At 43.8% G+C, this 25,546-nt stretch overlaps 1 protein-coding gene across 1 annotated transcript in view; it reads right to left on the bottom strand.

The window, feature by feature from the left end:
* Positions 1-5,772: 5,772 nt before the first annotated feature.
* RAB31 (RAB31, member RAS oncogene family) overlaps positions 5,773-25,546 on the bottom strand; it is a 133,650-nt gene continuing 113,876 nt past the window's right edge. Inside the window, exons 6-7 of the mRNA XM_027576517.2 lie at positions 22,623-22,732; positions 5,773-9,272 (exon numbers count right to left, since the gene is read on the bottom strand). Of these exons, the coding sequence (XP_027432318.1) occupies positions 9,175-9,272; positions 22,623-22,732 (208 nt within the window). The 3' untranslated portion in view covers positions 5,773-9,174. The remainder of the gene's footprint in view (positions 9,273-22,622; positions 22,733-25,546) is intronic.

Below are 25,546 nucleotides of genomic sequence, written 5' to 3' on the forward strand. Positions count from 1 at the left end.
CTCAGCGGGGATGGAGGTTACCCTGCCAGTAACCACGAGATTGAGAGTCAGTGAAGCGCCCCGTGCTCCTTCCGCACAGATGAGAATAACAGTGCATCCTCGCCCCCAGATTCGTTTTACGGCTGAAATGAGATACAACTTGAAAGTATTTAGCTCGCGGCAAGTATTCAGTGAAGGTAGATCTCCTTTCCTTCGTGCCTTTGTATTTACAGAGCTTATAATGAGAGCAAAGAAAGGAGAAAACAGAAGGGGGTGAAAAGCTACAAAATCCCAGTTATAAAAGAAGTAAGTCCAGAGCACATCATGTACAACATGGTGACTATAGTTTATAAAACTGGATCATAAATTTGAAAGTTGCTAAGAGGGGGAGCCTGGGGGGCTCCGTTGGTTAAGTGTCTGCCTTTGGCTCCGGTCCGGATCTCAGGGTCCTGGGATGGAGCTCCCTGCCCAGCGAGGAGTCTGCTTCTCCCCCCTCTCTGCCCTTCCTCCCCGACTTGTGCTCTCTTTCTCTCTCTCAAATAAATAAATAAAATCTTAGGGGGAAGAAAAAGGTCGCTAAGAGAATAGATTTTCGAAGGTCTCATTACAAGGAAAAAAACCTGTAACTAGGGGTAGTGGTGGATGTTAAGTGAACTTATTGTGGTGATCATTTCAGAATAGATATAAATAATGAACCGTTATGCTGTATACCAGGAACTGATGTAATATGTCTATTATACCTCAAAAAAGCTCTTTCGGGTTTTTTCTTTTAAATAAAAAAAGAAAAAGAAGAGGAAAGAATAAGAGCAGCTAATGTTTGCCTTCTGTCTCTCTTACTAATCTCTGGTCTTGGGCAATTTACTTAACCTCCTGTGCCTTGGTTTCTTCATCTGTAGAATGGATGTAATACTAGTGATGGAGTAATAGGGTAACAACAAAGAGGGTGGTGAAAATAAAAAGAGGCAATGTGCTGTAAAATGCCTGGGACAGTGCCCGGCACATAGCAAGTGGCTGTATTCATGTTAGCTGTTCCTGGTTCTGCACTTTTGTTGGTGCCAGGATGATAAGAAGTGCTTTCCGCAGGGTGAGAGCGGCGCGGCCCCGCTCAGGAGCCTTGGTTCGGGTTGCCGTCCACATAAACAGCAGCTGCCTGGAGCTCCCACGCGGGAAGGGCTCTTGGCACCCGCTCGCCCTCCATTCTCAGGACACACCTGCGAGGGAAGTGCTATGACGAGCTCCTGGTACCTTAGATGACACCTGGGAGCAGGTGTCTGCAGAATTCCGAATTTTGTTTGGATTTTATAAAAGTAACGCAGTGCCTCTGTTACGGACACCCGGCAGAGTCAGGGGTGGGATCCTAGAAGCAAACACCAGAGTATTTCTGCAGCTAACGGTGCAGATATTCACCCCTGGTTGGAGAAATAATGACTGTAAACATCATCGGATCAGCTCAGATCTAGTTTTACTCCAAATGAGTCCATGCAAAACACAGGAAAAACCTCTCCAGTCATGGAGCTCTTCGGATTCCAGAACTGGGGAGGAATTATTTTCTGCATTTTACATACAAGGAAACTGGGGCTTAGAGACATTAATCTGCCAAACATCCGACTGCCAGCAAAATACAGAGCTGCGGTGTCGGACTCAGGTGGACTGACACTGGATTTCTTTTCTTTTTTTTTTTAAGATTTTATTTATTTATTTGAGAGAGAATGTGTGCATGCACTCACGAGCACAAACTGGGGGAAGGGCAGAGGGAGAGGGAGAAGGAGACTCCTCCCTGAGCAGGGAGCCTGACACGGGGGCTCCATCCCAGGACCCTGGGATCATGCCCTGAGCCGAAGGCAGACGCTTAACCGACTGAGCCACCCAGGCGCCCCTAGATTTCTTGATCTTAATCTCTATACCACATTCCTCCAGGGAAAGGAAGAAAAATAAGAAAGTGGCAACTAGGTCACTTCACAAATCCAGGGCAAATGTCGAAGCCAATGGCTAACCGTGGCCACGAGGTGGTCTGACTAAGCACCTTATACAACAGTGTCACTTAATATTGACATCAAACCTGTGATGTGGGCACTACCCCCATTTGACAGGTGAAAACTGAGGCTCACAGAAACCAAGGAACTTGTTCAGGATCTTACAATGAGTAAGGGGTGGGCTGATTCCTAGCCCTGTGGTCACCGGGCCCCTCCCAGTCAAGCTGCCCTTTCTACCCTTAAAGGAACGTCTCCTTCTCATTCCTGCCATTCTTGGTTCTTTCGTCCTTTCCCTTATATTTGTTTCTTCCTTTGTAAGCTTGGAAATTGCATACGTCTGATGGAGTATGGAGGGCTCATTCAGCACTGGCTCACAGTAGCCCTCGACAAATACTTCTTGGATGGATGGATGGATGGATGGATGGATGGATGGATGAATTTACCAAGACAGCTGTGATGAGATACTTATCCAGGAACTCCCGAGTTTCCTGCCCCACCTCTCCAACGCCACCTTCCACCTTGCTAGATGGGTCAGAAGCTGGACCAGAATGACCACGTGTCCTAGCGTGCCTGAGACTCTCCAACTTCATCCTGTTGTCCCAGATTGATATTAACAGCATCCCCTTCACTCTCAAAAGTGCCCCAGTCAGGGCAATAAAGTCTTCACATGAGCAGAGGATTTTGGAACTCAAAAAGGCAAGCCCTGACATAGTATGAAGCATAGCCTGCCTCTCCTCACTCCTACACCCACTGGGCTACGGGTAGGGAGCAATGGACAGGTGGAGAGAGCTCACATGCGGACACAATCTGAGTAAGGTGGGCCCAGCACCAGCTTCCCACCAGCCTCCCAGAAAGAGGAATGAGAACTGCACCCCACCCCAGGCTATCATCAGGGAACCCCAGCAACAGAACCCCAGCAATAGAGGGAACCCTCTGCTGACAGAGCCCCCCACTCCAGCCCAGGCTGTTGCCCTACCAGTCTCTGAGGACCCCAGAGGAGCTCATGCTTCCATACAAAATCTTCCCAGAAGCTTTATATGGGGTGCAGAAGCAGAGTTGAGGGGGCTAGGTGCACAAGACAAGGGAGACAGAGAGAGACCACTGTGTGGGCCAGACAGTGAGACCCAGGAACACGACAGCGGCCCTCCAGAAGCTCCAGTGCTTTCTGGCCACCCTTTCAGCCACCCCTGGGAGAAAATGAGGGTTCGATCCTGAGAGTACACTGAAGCCCACAGTGATGGAAGCTACTGAGTCGATGAGGTCAAACTAGCTGGGCGACCACATCCAGCTTTCCACATTACACAGAAAGGGGGCTCAAGGTAGAAATGAAGATATGGCAGAAAAAGAAAAGAGTACATTTTCATACCTCTGACTCTGGTGGCCATATACTGATTTTGAATACTGTCATTTTTAATGATTACGGTATTCTATTTTGTGGTTCTATTATAATTTATTTATTTATTTTTTAATTTAATTTATTTTTTAATTTTTATTTAATTTCCAATCACAGATTATTTGGATTATCCCATGCTTTCATTATTATAAATGATACCAGGACAAACACCTTAGTATGTGCGTCTCACTAATTAATAAATCTGCGTTAGCCAGCTCTCACGACATGAGGTCACTTGAGCAGTGTACGGAGAGGCCCCCCTGGCAAGGAAATGGGGCATCCTGCCAAGAGGCCTGTGAGGGAGGCAGTCAAGGCTTCAGACGTTGCAGCCCCGGCCGACATCCCCAATTCCCCTGTTAAGGACCTCGCACCGGAACCACCCAGCTAAGCTGTTACCAAATCCTGCCCACAGAGACCGTAAGATATAGGTGTTTATGGTTTTCAGACACTAAGTTTTAGATGAATACGTATTCAGTAATAGGTAATGTGTATGTATGTTATACGTATAACACATACATATATACGCATATATACACACACACATGTACATACACACAAACACAAAAGCACATACACTTAAATCCTACAAATAGAAAAACAGGATTCGTGGGTCATAGAATATAGTCTTTTCAAATGTCTCAGATACACATTATCAAACCACTTTCTAGAAAGACTGTGGATTTGCACTCTGACAGGCATGTACAAGAGCACCCATCTTCAGGATGCCTGCCAATGCTTGGTATTATCGGTCTGGTGTCTCCATAAACACTGGAATGAAGGAGAAGAGGGAGCTTCATGGACGTACAAGAAGCCAGCAGAACCACATGGGGCTGTAGTCTCGAAACTTCAGAGAAGACGCTCCTGGAGACAGATGCTCATGAAATTAGGATGAGATCTCCCTCCTCTTCTAACCTCAAGCCTCACTCTTGGGACAACACTTGCTGAGCAGGAAATGTTTAATGACTACTTAGAACAGCCACAGGCAGTCCTCGGTGGTCAAGCCAAGGACTTTCTGCCCTTGTTCTCCAGAGTCCGTAAGTCAACCAGTTGTTTTGTAAAAACGTGTAAGGTGCCTTAGTGCACAACTCCTCAGACCCTGGCTCCTGTGAAAGAAACCCCCAGGCTGGGACGAAGCAGGACTGATGGACGCAGGAGAGGCAGGGCCGTCTGTATAGAATGCTATTGACAAAGAAGGCTGGGCTGCACATTTGCTGGCTAAATCCAACAATCCATTGGGCTGTTCTAAAACATTTCCCCACATTGCCATAAATGGGTAACCACTTCCTAGGAAATGCAAAAGAGAGGCTTATTTTCTCACAAAACTGGAACACCGGGTCTCTTGGTGAGGGTGGTTTTTATTTTGTTTCTTGTTTGATTACATATAGCAAGCAGCTTCCCAGAGCAAGGGAGGGACTTGAATGCTGAGTACATGAGGCACTGCCTTCCTCCCTCTTCGCACTCCATGTCCACTAACACATCAAACAGTGCTTTGCACACAAAGTACAAGATGCACAGGCATGAAGAGGAAGTCTGTGTGTGTCAGTGGGCAGGCGGGGGGCAGCTGGGATGATGAAAGGATGGGCCTAAGTCAGCCTCGTAAAATTTACTGAGAGAATTAAGTTGGCAATTACACTTACGATTCTTTCTAGCACATTTACGAAGTCAGCTTCATCCTTCATTGCTTCTTGTTTCCATGGCCTCTCTTTCAAATAACTTAATATAGCAAAATGCATTGACTAATAAAGCACATACCTTGAAATTACCAAATGCTATCATTTTGTCATATTGGCTTCAGATTTTTCTATCATAAAATTAATAGAAATTACTGCCAGTTAAATGTCCTTTGTTCCCCTCCCTGATCCTGTCTACTTGCTGCCTCCCCAGAGGTGAGGACTATCATGAAGTTGATGTTTTGCTTTCTAATTCCTCCTTTATTTCTACACACACATGTTCACAAACAACATACATGATTGTTTTTGTGTGAATTTGTATGCATTTGTACTTCTTTAACTTGCCTTATTCACTCGTTCAGGCCACAGCTCTGTTGCTCAGGCTGTGCACTGCATTAACTCCTGAGGTTCCGTTCACACAGGCCACTAGGAGAGTGGCTCCCTTGGGGGTGTGCAGTATGTAGCCCTGCACACCACATTCTGTTTTGAGATATGTGGTTGGTTCACGAGAGATCTTGCGTTCATTTTAATTGGCCTATAGTTTTCATCATGTGGTTGTGCCACATTTTATTACTGATTTCCTTAGGGGAAGACATTTTGCTATTGCAAACAGTGCCAGTGAACACCCCCTACACATGTCTTTGTAGGTACCGGTACCCAAATATCTCTGGGGAATCACCATGCTTTATTCTGAGGTAATTGTGATTTTTTAAAAAAAATGATCCTACTGAACATTATAAGAAAAAGACAAACTTGGTAAAACTTACAATATTTATTAGTATGAATCAGTGTGTGTTAAACCCCAAATAACATATACAATTGGGTGATGTTGAGGGCAGTGCCTTACTATAGAATACAAGGTGGAAAGGTCCTAATTGTCTGCAGCAGCATCTTCTATATGTGAGAACTGGGTCCAGCCCAGCCAGAAGCCCTTTACAGAAACACAAGAAAAAGGAACGGTTTACACGACAGAGCACTGACACTGGATCACTGGGTCTGCTTTCAACAGTGATGGCTGAAAAAGTAGACCCGATGCTGAATGGATCTGAATACAGCTCAGAGCCCTTTAGTTTAGAAGCCAGCTTGTAATTCGACTGGCTGCGAACATTGCAGCAAGTGGACTCCTGTAAGAGGAGCTCGGCCTCAGCCAGCGGACGCCGTAGTCCTTGACCATCCAGGAAATACCTCCATCATCCAAACCTCCCTCGGCAAATGAATTCAGTTCTCCTGGGGGCACAGCCCTTCCGTTGGCTAAAAGTTAGTTTTAGGTCTTCAACCTTCTCTAGCCTGCAAGGTAACGTCATCTTGAGCACCCTGATGTACCATTTCAAGTATAAAATGGCAAGTCAATTATGTACCGACCTAAAATGTGTGCACGACTCCAGCGCCGCCTTAGGGAGTCCCACAGGGAAATGACCCCTATGAGAACCCAGGCCTACACGGTACAACACACAGGCACGAGCCAGACTCAGCCAGCGAAATGGATTACGTGTCGGTGTCACAAACACAAAATCATATTTACACATATACATGCCCATGGAAGGAAAGAAAATGGAGGGGAAAAAAGCAAAGTTTGGAAAATTATGTGAAGGATTTACATCACATGAAACTACTTGACAGTTTGGAGCAATAGTCATTTCCAGGCTTTTACACGATATTACATGGTTAGAGTTCAACAATCAGAACAGCCAGAAAGTCATTGCAAGGCAAAATAAGGGAAGAAAGAAAGCTTCATTGAGGACAAGGCTAGAGCGTCTATCTGCAGAGGAGACTCCATGTTTATACGAATGCATGTGTGCCCAAGTGCTGTGTACTCTTTCCCCAGTTGCTCCGAGTAGTGATTACATACATACTGTCATCTGACTGACTGGAAGAATTAAGGCAGTACAGAAAGGTAAAAGAGTAGTTCACATCCTCAATGTGCTTCTGAAATAAGACCATGGGCTCATTTGTGGGTTGCTCACTCCACGTGATTAACATCAGCTCTTTCATGCAAGATGCAACCACTAAAGACCCCGCCCAGGGCTTGGAACCCCACGGGGACGTGGACTGCCTTAGCTGGGCAACCTGAGCAGCTGTCTAGAGATAGACCAAGGTTCTCAGGGACAGCTGGGGGAGGAAAGGTTCCACAACGAGCCTTCATGCCCCCTGGAAAGAGGTCATTCAATTTGCAGCCCCAATTTTTTAACTTTTAGAAGAGGCATGATCATCACTTGGCCCGCAAGCAGAATCATGCTGGCTACTAGTAAAGTTGACAATGTGGAGAAAACCCTAAAAAGCCTGGCAAGGGCTCTGCCAAGACTTCCAAATGCCACTTGCTAGCAGTTTTTGAGTGCCAGTCTCGGAGAGCTAAGAGGCAGTCTCGAACCAAAAATAAGTGCTTCTGGCCTGCACATCCTAAGATTGTCAAACTATTCTTGCAAGCTGAGTGAAGCAGTGGCGATAGCCAATTGACAGCATATTGTTGAGTTTTTCTAGAAAAAAGCAAACCCTAAATCTGTGATTTCCACCTGTTTTCTTGATTGCAGTCCCCATAAAGGAGTATAAACTTGGCCGTGACTCTCTCAAGGACCCTTGCTTTTCGTTGACGGTGATCTCACTGTCTCTACCTGTCCAGAGCAGGGTGGGCAGAGCCATGACAGGCCTCCGAGGAACCAGCTCACACTGAGTTACTGGGGTCTTGAGGTCTTTTGTTGGCTGACCATCTCTCTCCTGGCTTTCATGTTATAGGTTTTCTATTAATGTTTGCTGGGCCTTGAATGTTGCTAGCCGAAAAGGTACTGGCTGGCCCTATTACCCCGCTGCCTGATTAACCATTCCTGGGTCCAGCCAGTCTTGAGTTTCCTAGTCCCCACCGAAGGCCCGGATCCAAACGCCCTTTAAGAATTTCCTCCCAATATAAGCCTTAATAGGAAACCAACTGCTTCTTGATCCCAGGTATTTATGGAAGTTAGAACGGTAATAAGATTTGGATTTCTAGTGGAAATAGCTTTTCTTCCCTTCTGTGCCTTCTTTCCCTTTCCTTCCATTGGATTCAGACATCTTTCATCAATTGAGCAGACAGGGAATCTAGAAAGGAAGGTTTTATGAAAGCCTGCTCTCAGCTAACTAACGGGCATTCCAGGGTTGGACCTCTGGTGAGTCCTAACTCCCAGCTGCCCAAGCTTGGCATCTTCTAAAACACTTTCTCCAGTTTTGTAATTGGGGGGGGGGGTCTCAAATCTTAAGGTGCTTCCTCTGGCTGGCTTTCCTGTAACCTACTGATTGATAGTATTAGAAATTTGCCCTATGATTTAGACTCAGACATCCTCCGGTTAGTTTTCCCCCTGGATATGACACCATGACATACTATCTTAGTAAAACCCTACTCCGTGAATTAATCTTCTGTAAGAGAGTGGGAATTTATTACTGTGGAGATGATGCATCCCAGGCAGTCTCTGGAAAATATTTATACCCTACATCTGTCACCGTTTATGCAGTAACTACTCAAATGACTCTTTCAAACTAGGCCTCCTAACCCCCAAACTGCATGAACTATCTTAGTCAGATTTGGTTTGTTTATATATGACTAAAACTTACAAAAACAGGCATCAAGTATAAGTCAGAGATGTGGACAACAGTTTCTAATACATCTTTCTCCACTTTCATAATGGCTCAAGTCTCTAGCTTGAGTGATGATCCAATTACACTCCACTGAAAGGTAAATGGAATGAAATGAAATTAAACTTTCAGTGAAGTCTGGCCAGGTAACACAGGCCATAGCACCGTGGAACTTGCTGAAATTGGGCTGAGGAACCCAGGAAGTCAGAAGGGAAGGCCACCTCAGAATCTCACACACAGATAAGCCAGTGAGACGGCTGTACAAATTGAAGAATATTTTAGGGTTTTTAACAACAACAAAAAACTCAACTGTACTTATTACCTAACATCTGTTTCCTCTCATGTGCATTTCATACACCAAAGGCCATTTTGTGGTAGTATGGCGGATTTTTCTGGAGTTTTCTAAAAGCCTTTTCCAGGGACATTTCCTGCCCCATCGCTTCAGGTCTTCCAGGATGCCAAGCCAGCATCTCTCTTCTCCCTATGCGGGGTTGCCAGCCTGCCAAGAATGGGAGGTTGGCTCTGGCTTCTTCAAGTACAGCGGACCATGGCCCACGGGTCAGCAGCACCGCCGGCTGGCTTGCGTGGCTGGCTTCCCAAGTTTGATTGCTCCACTGTTTCCATTTTCATGAGGGTCCAAGGGTGGGATCTGGCGACCTGGAACAAAGAGGAGGCCAGTATTGAGTTCCTTTTTTCCAGTCGACACCATATACAGACTGTGACCCTGCCTCAACACCTCCACTTAACATTCGGGTTATACAGGAAGTAGAGGGGTCCAGGAATGGCTCTTCCTCCCTCCTTCCTTCATTGCTCTGATGCCTGAAGTCAAACTCCTATTTGGAAAGTTAGGGAAAAGTAAAAGCAGCTTCCTGATACCATGGATTTCCCTGGATTTGGAACCCCACGCTCCTGAGTAAGGGGGCAAGGCCCCATCCACCTTCTGTGCATCAGCATCAGCTCGCTGCTTCCTCCCCAGCCCTCCCCCAGGTCTGCCCCACCGCAGTGAGCTGCCTCATGGCAGCAGGGCTTCCATGGTAAGCATGAGGACTCAGCTTTCTCCTTCTTCAAATAGAATTATAATCTTCCTAGTAATACCATTTGTTAACACTTAGCTCCCCATCCCTCATCCTGCCGTGCACGAGTCATCTTATTATTTTTTAAGATTTTATGTATTTATTTGACAGAGAGAGATAGCGAGAGAGAGAACACAAGCAGGGGGAGTGGGAGAGGGAGAAGCAGGCTCCCCACCGAGCAGGGTGCTCAACTTGGGGCTCGATCCCTGGACCCTGGGATCATGACCTGAGCCAAAGGCAGATGCCCAGTGACTGAGCCACCCGAGTCATCTTATTTTTACTTAATGTAATTTAAAAAATTGTCCTAGAGTCTCTGTAAATAAAGGCAAAGTAAAAATTAAGAAGGCAATGGTGGAGGATAGGGAGGTGGTAGCTAAAGGGTATGCAGTTTTTTTTTTGAGATGATAGAGATATTCTGAAACGATTGATGAACAGCTCTGTAAATATACTAAAAACCATTGACTTGTACACTTCAAACTGATGAAATGGACAGTATGTGAGTTTTATCTCAATAAAGCTTTCTTTGGAAAAGGCACTGGGATCTGGAAATAACAAATATGTGTTTAGAACTTCACCATTTTCAAAGACGTTCCGGGCACTTAAGGCTGTGAGGTCAGTGTGATGGCTGCTATTCCCATCATTTTACTAAGTCTCAGAGAGCTCAGGTCACAGGCTGCAGGTCACGTCCACAATAAAGTGGCGCAGGTGGTTCTTTGATTATCTTGTTTTCTGATGGGTCCCAAAGCCTGTGTATTTCCCGCTGCACCAGGTTCACTCTCTCTGCTACATTTCTATCCCCCATAAAAAGCATGTAACACTAGCTCTAAAATAAAGGTTGTTAAGTATATATACACAATGGAATATTATGCAGCCATCAAAAGGAATGAGATCTTGCCATTTGCAATGACGTGGATGGAACTGGAGGGTGTTATGCTGAGTGAAATAAGTCAATCAGAGAAAGACATTTATCATATGACCTCAGTGATATGAGGATTCTCAATCTCAGGAAAGAAACTGAGGGTTGCTGGAGTGGTGGGGGGTGGGAGGGATGGGGTGGCTGGGTGATAGACAGTGGGGAGGGTATGTGCTATGGTGAGCACTGTGAATTGTGCAAGACTGTTGAATCACAGATCTGTACCTCTGAAACAAATAATGCAATATATGTTAAGAAAAAAAAAAGATAGCAGAAGGGGAAGAATGAAGGCAAGTAAATCGGAGGGGGAGACGAACCATGAGAGACGATGGACTCTGAAAAACAAACTGAGGATTCTAGAGGGGAGGGGGGTGGGGGGATGGGTTAGCCTGGTGATGGGTATTAAAGAGGGCACATTCTGTGTGGAGCACTGGGTGTTATGCACAAACAACGAATCATGGAACACTACATCAAAAACTAATGATGTAATGTATGGTGATTAACATAACAATAAAAAATTTAAAGATTAAAATAAAGGTTGTTAAAATCAGCTCATCAGTGTATCAGTTTACTAAGTAAGCAGTCATTAGAAATGGAAGGGAAATTAGCTCCAAAGACAAAAGCCTTCAGTGCAAGTGGAGGTTACCTCCAGACTATACAGAGAGTCAAATCATCCTGGGTACTTCTGCACCAGGGGCAGAAATAGTTAATGACCAAGGTATGGTGCACTGTGTACACTGGGTGCCACAGCCACTCATCAAAGCTCAGGCAATAGAGATTAAGGTCATTGGCGGGTATCCAAAATCCAAAATTAATTGTAGAGCTCTTCATTTGAGGATGAAGCAGATGAGAAGGTTGTAATAATTCTGAAGCCACTATTCAGGCCGCTGCCTGGAAGCCCACAAAGCTAAGCAAAGCTGTCACTCGCTGTTCTCAAAGCAGTTCAGCCCTGACCCAGAAGCAAATGAGAACGGAAGTATATGTACTTTCCTCCTTTGGACCTGCTGTGTTTTTTATTAGTAGTAATTAAGAGGAAGTAAATAAAATGCCTCTTCTACTTTGTCAATCTTAAGCAATGAATAGAGGGGAAAGCTCCCAAGGACTACCAATGCTCTGATTTATTTAGGTCCGATCTTGCCAATCAAGTGTTATTTACTCCTCCAGAGCAAGTGCTGTGTTTTGGAGGGAGGACAGTGTCACGTTATATCATTATTTAAATTTGTAAGACTTCCGGTGCCTCCTGAATGTGTTTGCTGCTGCAACAGGGGCTTTGGCTTTTGGATCTGAAATGCTCTGGGACAAAATTATAATTCTGATTGGTGCAAGCTGTGGCCCTAGTTAATAAAGCCAAGTACTGTCCCCTGATAAGTAGTTTTGACAATATCAAAATCAACATCCTACACTAACATCAGCTTCGTGCTATTCTTATGTAGTTAACTCTACAGTTAGCCGAAGAGTGGGGCGCCTGGGTGGCTCGGTCAAGCATCTTCCTTCGGCTCAGGTCATGATCTCAGGGTTCTGGGATCGAGCCCCGCGTCGGGCTCCCTGCTCAGCAGAGAGCTTGCCTCTCCCTCTCCCTCTGCCACTCCACCTGCTTGTGTGCTCTCGCTCTCTCTCAAATAAATAAAATCTTAAAAAAAAATAAGGTTTGCAAAAGAGCATTATGCGTTTAGCCCTCCTATCTGTGACTTATTCTACATACCTCATGTCATAAGATCTTTCCTAGAAAATGTACCCCAAATACACAGAAAGCTTCTGCATCCAATACACACTGAAGTCACAAGGGTTGAGCAAAAATCTAGAAACCAAGAGCACATGGAATGCACAATGGGAAGGTGAGGGCAGCCTGTTGGCATCCCTCTTTGCCCTGCCTGTCCTCCACTCTCTTTCCTGCCTCCCACCTCTCTCCTCCGTGGACAATAAGAAGGCAATGTTTAGGATGCAAGATCCAGTAGACCCAGGTCATGCCTCTAGAAGACTCCTTTCTTATTTGTTTTAAACTGTTAGCTACGTTTTTCAATCAGTTGTCAAACCTGGCTTCTTAGAGGCACCAGGTCAGTCCTGTTTGTCTTCAGAATATTCAAAATCTCACTTATTAGAACAACGTGTTTCTCAGAGAGTTACAGCAGTTTCCTTAGACTTTGTTTTTCTCCTCTAGTAAAAGGGTTCTGAGATCTGAGAGTCAGTGTTGCAGTTAAGTGAACTTGGACAAGCTATTTAACATCTCCAAGACGGCCTTTCCTCACTGATAAAAAGACCATGAGAAATTAACTGGACAGCCGCTCTGCCTTATCCATCTGTGGCTCTCACCAGTATGGGAGGAACGAACAACCATGAATGGGTCCTGGGGGTGTCTCAAGCGGAGTTTGCTTGGGGAGAAGGGTTCAGGTACAAGGGTGGGGACCCATCCCACTCTCCTACAAAACACAACCTGGGATCCCCACTTCAAAGTGAGAAGAAAGGAAACGCTTCCACTTTAAGGTAGAGGTTGAGGAAGGCCGGTCATAACAATGAGACGAGCACCTTAAAACCAGAAGGAAGCCAACAGCGCTGTGAAAACACACGAGCCCCGATCTTGTGATCAGAGTTATTTGGAACTTACTGAAAGGTTAAATGTACTTAGACAAAAGAATGGTTCTGGAAAATGGCCAAGGTGTTTTGTACCAAGGCGATCACACAATTGAATCTGTATTAATTACAGGGGCACAGAATAGGACAAATATTTATACACACACACACACAAACATCTGAAAGGCTCTGAGCATCACCCTCTGCAGGTTTCTACTCTTACAAAACATCCTTTGAGTACACAATCTCCATAAGTCATCCTGGAGTAGAAATCCTAAGCCAGGGTGTTTATTTTAAGAAGGTTTGGATTGTAGAAGATTCTGCTTGGGAAAAGTTAAAGGACTTTTTTTTTGAAATTCAGTTTTCCTGAAAGTTGACAGCCTAGAGAAAAAGCAGGTTTTATAAATGATTCCTCAGGAATGCAATATGTGAAAAAACAAACTCCAAGCCTATAAATTTGATCATGGCTCTGGACCGGGGGCTGTCATGCTTTCACACACAACAAAAATAAAGCAGTGTGCTTGGCTGCAGCTGTTCTTTTTCCTTGTGTGGAGGACAGGCCATTCCCTGTGTGAGCCTGGAGGCCTCCCTGAGATTTCTGCTGTTCGTATGCTTCTCCCCTTTCACGGCAGGTCAGGATTTACTCAGCTCAGCTACCTTCCGTTGGGTGTTAAAAGTGCTGGTAACTGCTGTCTAACTTCCATTTCTTGATCCTGATTTTCTTAATCATCCCAATTAGTAAATTGACCCATAGGACTTGGCAGTATTTACCCCTGATAATGGCCTTTAAGCCTCTCCATTTGGAGGGGGGGGTTGTCTCTGTGGAACACTGCAGTGGCTCACAATCATGGAACACTGCCCTTGGAATACAGAATGAGAGTGGGGGCAGGGGGCCGGGCAAGCCACTTGAGTCATTCTCTGAACTGTCCTTTTGCTGCTGTAAAGAAGATAATACTGGAATTACTAGGTGACCTCGAACGTTAGAGTCTAGACCTGACAAATGAGCTAACATGCTATGTGGGACCAGAATAGCTTAGGAGACACAGAATGAATGGCGCCAGGAGACTTGCAGGAAGTCCAGTCAGGGATAAGGAAAGCCTTGATCTGGGCGCCATGAAGAGAAGCAGAAAACAAAGATGGGAAGGACTATGGGAAGACACTTCACAGAGAGATGGATAAAGAAAAGAGAGGGATAAAGAAAAGCAAAGATCAAAGTCTAGGTTGCTGAAGGCATGGTGATGTCCACAGAGAGGGGAAAAGGGGGAGGTCACCATAGGCTGTTAGTCCCAAATGCCAGAGGTCTTCAATATGGAAGGGCTTAAGTTACTCTAAAATCATTAGACTTCCTTACCATTCAAGGGCATCTTTTCCTTTTATTTTTCTTTTTTAAATGAGTAGACTTTCTTTCTTTCTTTCTTTCTTTCTTTCTTTCTTTCTTTCTTTCTTTATGGAGCAGTTTTAGGTTTACAGAAAAAGTTGAGCATAAAGTATAGAGAGTTCCTAATACCCTCATCCTCAACTTTCCCTGTTTTAACGACTAGCACAACTGTGGCATATTTATTACGAGTGATGAGCCATCATTAATTATTATGAACAAAAGTCCATAGTTTACATTAGGGCTCATTCTTGGTGTTGTATATCCTCTGGGGTTTGATCAATGTATAATGTTAGGCACCCTCCATTACAACACCATACAGAATAGTTTCCCTGCCCTAAATATCCTCTGTGTTCCCCTGATGAGGAACACTTCTCCTTCCCCTGATGAGCCTCTAGCAACCACTGATCTTTCCACTGTCCTTATAAGTTTGCCTTTTCCAGAATGTCACATAGTTGGGATCATACAGTACAACATAGCCTTTTCTGACTGGCTTCTTTCACTTAGCAATATGCATTTAAGGTTCTACGGTGTCTTTTCATGGCCTGATAGCTCATGTATTTCTATTGTTGTATAATATTCCATTGAATGGATTATGTCCCTTTTTCTATTTTAACATTTAAAAATTGTAAGACACAAAAAACACTAGCCACAAGGGGAAAATCTAACAAACCAGACTTCATCAAAATTAAGAACTTCTGCTCTTTCAAAGACATTGTCAAGAAAATGGAAAGGCAAGCCACAGCCTGAGAGAAAATATCTGAAAAAACAAATATCTGATAAAAACACATGTCTCCAGAATATGTAAAAATAATCTTTAAAACTTGGCAATAAGAAAACAAACTCAACACAAAACAGGCAAAATTTGAAATAACATTTCACCAAAGAGACATAAGCATTGCAAATAAGCACATAAAAAAAAAAAAAACCTTATTAGTCACTGGGAAGATGGACATTAAAACTACCAGGAGATACTACTAAACTCCCATCAGAATGACTGAAATTTTATCAACTGACAAAACCGAGTGTTGATGAGGATGTGAAGCTATTGGAGCTCTCCCACATTTGTGATAGCAATGTAAAATGCTAAAAACACTTCAGAAAACTGTTTGCAGCCCCTTAACAGGTTAAACATTACCTAGCAGGTAAGCCAGCCATTCCACACCAAGGTACTTCTCCACACAAAGACTCGTATGTGACTGTTCACAGCAAACTTACTTATAATTGCCAAAAGCTGAAAACACCCCAACTGTTAGGTGGATGGATTAACACATTTTTCCTCATGCAATGGAATACTACTGAGCAACCCAGGAACCCACCCAGCAAAGTCCATACTGTGTTAGACTACGGAGGGCAACTGATCTCATTTCTTGAATAAAGAAGTTACATGAGAGAAGAAAGGGAGAAAGATGGAGAGGGCATCTGTTGCTTAAGAGAGGCTTAAGAGACATATCCACTAATCACTGCGTGTGGAATTTCTGTGCATCTGGATTCAAACAAACTGTAAAATGGAAACAGAGAAACCATTTAGGACAAATATGAGACATCTGGAAACTTGAACACTGAATATTTGGTGATATTAATATGATAACAGCATTAGGATTACTAATGTAATAATGAAGTTGCTGTTACAAAGAAAAGGTTACGTTCTGAAAATGTTTACAGATGAAATGATGTCTGGAATTCCCTTCGAAATAACTCAGGTGGGGGTTAAGGGGGAGTGGGACGTAGAGACGAAATAGCTCGGTTATAAGTGCATGCTGGTTCACTAGGTTATTTGGTTTACTGGTGTACATTTAAAATTTTCTAAAATAAAGCCTGTTTTTGTTTTTTAGTTCCCTGGAACCTCACCACAATGAAACAACCACTGTTAACACTTTAAGTGTATGTATCCTTCCAACCTTCGCCCAGAAGAATATATTATTTACCATTATATATTATATGGTGCATATTTTATGAAATCAAGATATTATACAAACCGGTCTGTAACTTCTGTTTCACAGTCAACAATTTATCTTTCCATGTCAGGAAATACAGATGTACATCATCATTTTTAATCACTAGTTTATACTGGTGACAGCATGGCTTTTTAAAAACCCATTTCCCAACTTTTGGACCGTTATGTCATTTCCTGTTTTTTACCATTATGAATAATGTTACCATAAGCTGCCATAGGCAATGAGCAATGAGACAGACTAGAAGTCCCAGCGCTCCCTGCCAGCCACTCACTTACTAGCTCTGTGACCTAGAGCAAGTTACAAACCTCTCAGCGCCTCAGTTTCCTCATATGTAAAATAGGGATGAGAACAGTGCGTATTTCACAGCAAAAATGGTGCATCGAATGAGTTAATAAACGTTTAAGCAACTGCAACAACGGGACAAAATGAGAATGTGCTGTGTGTTAAACATTCCTGCTACATTTTGCACGCCTGATCAATTTCTGCTTTGGAATCATTGGGATAAAAGGTACACATGTTTAGGGCTTTTCATATCCCAGTTGTCCATATTCTGAAAATCACATTATTTCACAGACATGCCCTATTACTGCAGTCCCTAAATTAACTTTCTTTGGTATAAGAAAGTAGACAGGCTTTTTCTTTGTCCTTTCCTGTCCCTTAATGGCCAAACCTACTTTCATCTGACAGCTAGCTACACTACTATAAAATTTGCAAACGCTTCATTTTGTTTTTAAACCTGCTCCAAACAAAAAGTAACTACTAGAGAATTTTAAAAATCCAGGGCACTTAACAAAGCTAACACTGTGCAAAGAATGATTATAAAACAAGACCTGATCCCTGCCCACAAGTCTTAACTTTCTGCCTGTCGTAGGAACACCCTAGTCTAATTTTTCCAAACCAATACGCTTGTACATCTAATTATACTCACTTGAAAAAATATTTCTCACCTTGTTCTCAAACTACGAACAAGCAAAAAACTTAATGTCTACAGTGTCTCCAGATGTGATTTTCAGAAGAGAGCCTTGTGTTCTCTTCTCCATAGTCAGCATTCAAATTAACTGGAACAAAAGCACAGCTGTCTGGCCGAGGTCCCACCCCAAAACAGACATTTTTCTGGTGAGCCTACAGCTCTACCTCTTTTGGCCCTTAGGGAGAGTTTTTAGAGAAACCAAAACGGTATTTAAGTTGCATAATTAAAATGCACAAACCAAAACCTGTGCTTCCCACACTCCAGAATGCAGTCTGGTAGGCTCGCATCAGATGCAGCCCCAAGAGAGCCATCCTGTGCCAGGAAGGGGGACCCGGGGAGTGCGGATTGGATCATACCACTCTCTCCCTAGGTCCCAATGCCCAGCCTGTGCCCTGTGTAACTGGTTCCACTTCCAAAAGAGTTCTGAAATTCACGTCCACGTTCCTCCACCCTATCCCAGTCTCCCCTCTCTGGCACAACTGCAACAGCACCCTGCCTGGGGAGACATTTCCAACCTTTCTCTCCCTGCACATTCCCCAAAGGGGTGGGGGGGGTCTTTCCCTGTAAACTGGATATGCCACGCCCCTGCTTACAACACTTTTGGGAGCTTCCGGCTGCATTCAGAATACCACCCCCTCCTTCCCAGTACAGGGCCAGCAAGGACCTGGCTTAGTCTCCCCGCCCAGCGCCTGAGCTCCCCACAGCAAACCAGCAGATTCATTTCTCCTAAATGCAGCCCACCACCTCCCACCTCAGGAACTTGGCTCCCAGGGGCTCACTGGGCCTGACAGTTCCTCCCCAGCTCTTTGCCCAATTGGCCTCTGTCCATTTTCCAGGTCCAGCTTAAAATCCTTTCCCTGGGGAGATCTCCCCCACCCAATCTGAAGTACCCACCTGTGCCATCCCCGCGGTCCTTGTTCTTTTGCTTCAAAGCATTTATTACAATGTGTAATTACACATTCACTCGACTCTGCGCCGACAGGCTCTCTCTGGCCTTGACAGCCAGTTTGTTTTGCTCATCTTGGTGTCCCGGTGTCTAGCAAGCACCTAACCCACAGAAGAGTACAAGATAGGTTTGCTGAACACATGAACGAAGAGATACCAGGCCTGTCCGATGGACTGGTGTCATCCAACCTTAAGTCCCCATAGAAGAGCAACTGCATTTTGCTTGATCTAGCGACCACACTGAAATAGTAGTTCCTGGCACATCATGAGGTGAAGACAAAGATCCAAATTCAAAAATCTGAATTTAGCCCTATCCTATTTACTCATCTTAGCTTTATGGAGAATATGACAGAGTTAAGATCTGCTCAAAGAGAATTTGCTGTAGGTATATACCTAAAGCACCTGGAGAACCATGTAGAGTATTCATTTAATGTGTTCATTTAATTTAATCATTTAAATGTATTCAATTATCAGAATGATGGGGAAGCCGTAAGTAACCTCATGAACCACCCAATGAGAGTTGGTGTAGATGAAGACTTCATAAGGAAAAAGGTAGGAACTGGACCTTCAAGGAATTAAGGTTGGCAGGGAGGAAGGAGCATGGCATTCAGGGTCAGAAACGGCAGATGTGCGAAGGAGGAGGTAAAGACGAAGCCTTCTGAGGAGAAGACACCAGAGCTCTGGACCCCGCCTTTCAAGATCACAGAGTCAGGTAAGAGAGGAGTTTCATAAGGAAGACTGGCGCCTGGGTGGCTCAGTTGGTTAAGCGACTGCCTTCGGCTCGGGTCATGATCCTGGAGTCCCGGGATCGAGTCCCACATCGGGCTCCCTGCTCAGCGGGGAGTCTGCTTCTCCCTCTGACCCTCCCCCCTCTCATGTGCTCTCTCTCTCTCTCATTCTCGCTCTCTCAAATAAATAAATAAAATCTAAAAAAAAAAAAAAGTTTGGTTTTGATATGTAACTCTATCATGAGTAGACAGCAACAGAATATCTTTGGGCTTTCATAGCACAAAGTTGAAACACTCAAATGTACCACAATTTTCTTGGCCAAGAATAGTTCTTATCTTTTAACTCAAAGAGGAAAACGCCAATGTTCCAATTAAAGGTATAAGAGCTCAAGAAAGGAAATGAACAACTCTGGGGAGAAATGCATGGAGGAGAATGAACCATAGGCAGCGGGGTAAAGGAGCTCCAAAAATGGGATTGAGAAAAGGGCACATGGAGGAACTCCAATCAGAGGACACCATGTGAGGACAGACTGTGCACAGCTCCCCCTCCCCAAAACAGGGCAGCACCCAACTCCTTTACAAGGTAGCTTCAGCCTCCGCAAACAGATAATAGTTCGCTAAACAATTTCCAGTTCGCACATACATTAACTCATGTCTAGGAAACACGGTTGTCTCTTTCTGGTTTATGAATACTCTGGGAATCTAGGAGAGAAACATCTGTCTCTTCCTCCAAGTCAGTATGAATTAATTTGTTTAAGCACACCTTTTCAAAGGGCTTTTATTCTCACCACTTTTTTTATTGTATCTTTTCTCCCAGGAACGTTTGCCTCTGGAACATTGCTTTGGGGAGCATACAAGTCAGCAATATCCCATTCTATTTTGAGCTCAGGGAGGAGCGCATGTAATACAAGTAGGAACAGGGAAAAGGAAAATAAACAAAATGTCTGCTGCCGTGTATTTAGGTGTACTTGGTGCTGCATTCTAAATTAACTTGTAATTAGGCTACAACACCCCATTCTGAAGAAATTCACCTGAATGAGTAAAGAGGCACCAGCACTTACAGTATACACATGGCTAGAGGTCTTGCCGCGGGCCGTGTACCTACACGCTTTTTACTAAGGCAATTTTAACCAAAGTATAATGAAACAGAAATAAACAATTGTTTATTTGACGTAGAAGATGAGGTGGCACAACTATTCTATGGCTTATATAGAAATTAATTATTTGAAGCCATAATTATCCAGTGCTTTAAGCAAAACACGTGATTTTTCATTTTTTAAAGATTTTATTTATTTATTTATTTGAGAGAGAGAGAGCAAGCCCGAGTGGGGGGGAGGAGTAGAGGGAGAAGCCAACTCCCCACTCATCAGGGAGCTGGAGGTGGGGCTCCATCCTGGGACTCCGGGATCATTAACAGAGCCAAAGGCAGACCCTTAACTGACTGAGCCACCCAGGCACCTCAAACATGTGCTTTTTCTTAAATGAAGCAGACCACCAAGATCTTAGGAATTCCTTACTCATAGTCCCCATCACCTTGAGCCATAAAGACCTCATATGGGTGAAGAGATGTCTACTGACTGCACCATACAAAGAAGTATCTTTTCAGGTAAGGTATTAATACTTGCCGCTTGGGCTTATTTTCTTCTTTGCAGTTCTTATTTCGTTCTTTATTTTAATAATGATTTATGTAAACCTCAGAAAGTCTCCCAGCTCGGGCAGAAATCTCCAGCTGAATCTCAGGTGTGCAGAGAACTGTGCTTCCTTCGCTGGCCACTGCCATCTGCACCACCTGTCTGCCGGGGGCTAATGCTGGGGAAAGGGCTCCAGAACATATAAGGAGCTGCACAAAGGAAAGGGGTCAATGTCATGGTCATCAGGAGCTATCTAGTTTCACTAATTAAAATGTTTAATCAAAACAAAATGTTGAATCGTCATACAACTTGCCTAACTTGCCAGAAAAGCCAAACGCCACCGGAAAAGAATGAGTTTGATGTGAAGGAAAATGAGGTTAATGGAACAGGTTCAAGCCAAACGCTCTAAGACGTCACCCAGTGTTCCACAGAAACAGGGCAGCTGATCGGTGGCTTCACAGCAGAGCATTGCAGCCATGGCCCATTGTCAGGAAGGAGCAGGAGTCTGGGAATCCAGGGTTTCCAACATAAAATTACAGCCTAGCACTCTAGAGTCCAACCACTAAGGACAACGCGCTTGGGTAACATTAATCTGTTGAGAGCGTAAAATAACAGCGGGAACACAAAGCCTCCGAAGGAGGACGGGAGGGAAGGTGATGTGGACCCCAGGGAACAAGTCAGGCTGGGGCTGTGTGTGTTTGTGTGCATTTCTATATCGTGTAAGTAACCCAGGCCAGAGTTCCCCATCTCCAAGTGAAATTCCCCGTTAAGCCAAGAGAAACAAACAAAATGATCCCTGCTATGTGTTCTCAGAGCCTAAAGTAATGAACCAAAACCAGTTAAAAGGAAATCAAATCTGTTCTGGGAAGTGACAGCCCCTCTGACTTTGAGAGCACCGCCAACAATGACTTCAGGCAGAAGAGAGATCAAACCATCGGTTTCCCCTCTGGAATGCCCTTCTGGAATTATCTGGAACCAGATAAGACCTTTGAGAACAACGGCCAACTGTTCAGGGGTTCAACTTTTCTGAAGGCGGGCACCCCAGGCCTCTGAGTCCCAGCACCTCAGTAAAGGCTGACACTTGGGCAAAGTCCCCCATTATGCTCTGGGGGCAACCCAGGGCAGTTTCCCAAGAGAGCCGGCAGCAGGGAGCTCTCTGAGGGGACCCAGTGCAGAACATCTTTACCAAAGAAATTGTGAAGGGGAAATCTGGCCGTCAGCTGGGATACAGGTCTTAGATAAAGGTGACTTATGGGGAACCAGCATAAAGGGAATTTAACGTGACCCAGAACAGGAGACAAAGAAGGGAGCCACCACCTTCCACTAGCTGGCTGATCAGAAATGAGAAAAATCGACTGTCCACCTAATTCCCAATTTCAGGTCTTGTGGGATGGAGACTCATTTTTTTTGATGACCACCAGGTGAAAGAAATTACTAAAAGGTCCCTTTATTTTGTTTGCCTAGAGTCATTCTGTTTAACACATGATTTAGTTTTCTACACCTTATCACTGTCTGTTTTATTTCTCCTCCCCCTCAACATTACTAACACAAAATGCTATCAAACACACAACTTTTTAATTATAATGGCTTCTTTTGCAACACAGTTACTTCATTTTGGTTCATAAAACATAGAATTGACAGGTTAAAGCACAGAACTGTGGAAATTCAGAATCGGGAGGCATGATATAGGTCAGGACTAACAAGTGCAGACTGTAAGTTTTATATCCGTGGCATCAGACAGAGTCACACAGAGGGAAAGCTCCAGGCAGCATCCTGTGATTTTATCCTTTGACTCTCAGAGGCATACAAATGTAAGCAAAGCCGAGAACGCAGTTCAGGTACTTACTGATTCCTTGAAAGAGCTCTTCGATATTAATAGCATTTTTTGCACTTGTTTCAACCACAACAGCACCTATGGATTCGGCATATTCCTTAGCATCCTTCAAGGGAACTTCCCTGGAAAAGAGGTCACATGCAGACAGAAATGAATGCTCATTTGTACAATATAAATAACCCAACAGACCAAACAGAAAGCTCATGTGGAAACAGCTCCTTTAAGTTCTGTAGAATAACCACTCAATCGATCAGCAAATACTGAAAACTAGTATGGGTGAAAATGTTTAAAGTTTAAAACCTGGTCTTTGGCATCCATGGAGGTAAGACCCCCCCATATGTAAAATGCTGTGCCTGGTCCCACAAAAGGAAAGAATTCCAGAACATTAGAAAAACTCATTAGGAAGATGGCCGCATACATTTCAGCTTTCAGAGTTAGGGTTGATTTCAATTCTTTCCCCATAAAAAATGACTCTTTTTTTAAATTGTGTGTATGTGCACGTACACACGTGTGCACAGTTCTGCACACACACATGCTGTTGTAGAACTTTTTACATATTGTCTTTCACACATCAGAGAGAATATGTCACAGGATGTGAATGTCTGGAAGTGAACATGGTTATAGCTACGATGGCTGTGATGCAATAGGACAGAACTGGACTTTCCCCTGTAAAAGGCTCTTCCTGCAAAGATGTTAGGACATGAACTCTATTTAAATGAATAATCTAGAAAGACATTTATTAACCTATTTTTAATGTGAAGATGCTGTGATGGATCTGAAGATTAAAAAGACACAGTTCCTGTTCCCCAGAAGTTTAGTCATTTATTCAACAAGTATTTATTGAGTGGCTATTATACGCCAGGCTCTCTTATAGATGCTAGAGAAAACAGTAATCCCTGCCTTCTGGAACCTCCACTTGAGAGCAAAGACAAACATCCATGGTCACTCTAACCCACAACATTGTAACATCTGCAATATTGGGATAATAATGGTGCAGTAAAGCACTTCAGAATGAGAGGAAGTACAGAAGTACCAAAAGTACAGAAGTACAGGAAGTGTACATAAGTATAGTAAGTATACAGAAGTAGAAGTCGTGTACAAAAGTACAGGAAGTGTACAGAGTACAGGAAGTGTACAAAAGTACAAGTAGTATACAAAAGTACAGGAAGTGTACAGAAGTATAGTAAGTATACAGCAGTAGAGGTCGTGTACAGAAGTACAGGAAGTGTACAAAAGTACAGGAAGTGTACAGAGTACAGGAAGTATACAGAAGTACAAGAAGTGTATAAAAGGACAGGAAGTGTACAGAAGTACAGGAAGTGTACAGAAGTACGGGAAGTGTACAAAAGTACAGGAAGTGTACAGAGTATGGGAAGTGTACAGAAGTACAAAAGTACAAGTAGTATACAAAAGTACAGGAAGTGTACAGAAGAATAGTAAGTATACAGCAGTAGAGGTCGTGTACAGAAGTACAGGAAGTGTACAGATACAGGAAGTATACAGAAGTACGGGAAGTGTACAGAAGTACGGGAAGTGTACAAAAGTACAGGAAGTGTACAGAGTACGGGAAGTGTATAGAAGTACAGGAAGTGTACAGAAGTACAGGAAGTGTACAGAAGTATGGGAAGTGTACAGAGTACAGGAAGTGTACAGAAGTACAGGAGTACAGGTAGTATACAGAAGTACAGGAAGTAACAGAAGTACAGGAAATGTACAGAAGTACAGGTAGTATAAGAAGTACAGGAAGTATATAGAAGTACAGGAAGTATATAGAAGTATAGGAAGTACAGAAGTACAGGAAGTATATAGAAGTATAGTAAGTATACAGAAGTACAGAAAGAATACAGGAGGACAGGTAGTATACAGAAGTACAAGAAGTATATAGAAGTATAGGAAGTATACAGAAGTACAGGTAATGTACAGAAGTACAGGAATGTACAAAAGTACAGGTAGTATACAGAAGTACAGAAAGAGTACAGGAGTACAGGTAGTGTACAGAAGTACAGGAAGTATATAGAAGTATAGGAAGTACAGAAGTACAGGAAGTGTATGGAATTAGAGTAAGTAAACAGAAGTACAGGAAGTGTACAGAAGTACAGGTAGTATACGGAAGTAAAGGAAGTGTACAGGAGTACAGGCAGTATACAGAAGTATAGGAAGCATAGAAGTATAGGAAGTACAGAAGTACAGGAAGTGTACAGAGTACAGTAAGTATATAGAAGTACAGGAAGTACAGAAGTACAAGTAGTGTACAGAAGTTCCAGGAAGTACAGAGAAGTCCAGGAAGTATACAGAAATACAGGAAGTGTACAGAAGTACAGGAAGTGATGCACTTTGATCAATGGAACCTGGGAAGGTGAGTGGAGTGTGGCCATGAAGCAGGGAGAACATGGATGGCAATTTGTGATGCCACAGCCTGAGAAAGGCCCCATGGCAGGGGAGTATCCTCATCCTCAGATACTGTTCAAAGTTGATTCTGTACCCAGCACTGCCTTGGATGTAAGAGTAGATTTACAAGTGAATGATATGGTGTCAGAATAGAGAGAAGGTCAAAATGACTGGAGCTGAGAGGGGAGGGGGTGGTGAGCAGGAATCCTGGCAGAGGGGCCAGAAGACACCCCCCCATGCCTGTCTCATGCCCAGCAGCCACCGAAGAACAGGAGGGCAACAGGGTCAGCCCCACATTCTAAGGGAAAACAGTACACCAAATAGACTGGAGTTGGGAGTGAGGAGAAGAATTTGGAAGCTCTAATGCTGAACTAGACAGATGGCTACAGGAAAAGGAGAAAGGCGAACAGAAAATCAAAACTGGGAGCAGGCTGAAAAGACTGTATCCCTCTTCCATCTCCTTCCCTTTCCTGCACCCCTCCAAATCTGTAACTGGTTTATAAAGTTACTGGGGAAATTCGCCCTTGGCATTTACATTCATTATGGAC

The sequence above is a fragment of the Zalophus californianus genome, chromosome 14 (assembly GCF_009762305.2).
Source record: "Zalophus californianus isolate mZalCal1 chromosome 14, mZalCal1.pri.v2, whole genome shotgun sequence".
Taxonomy (NCBI): domain Eukaryota; kingdom Metazoa; phylum Chordata; class Mammalia; order Carnivora; family Otariidae; genus Zalophus; species Zalophus californianus.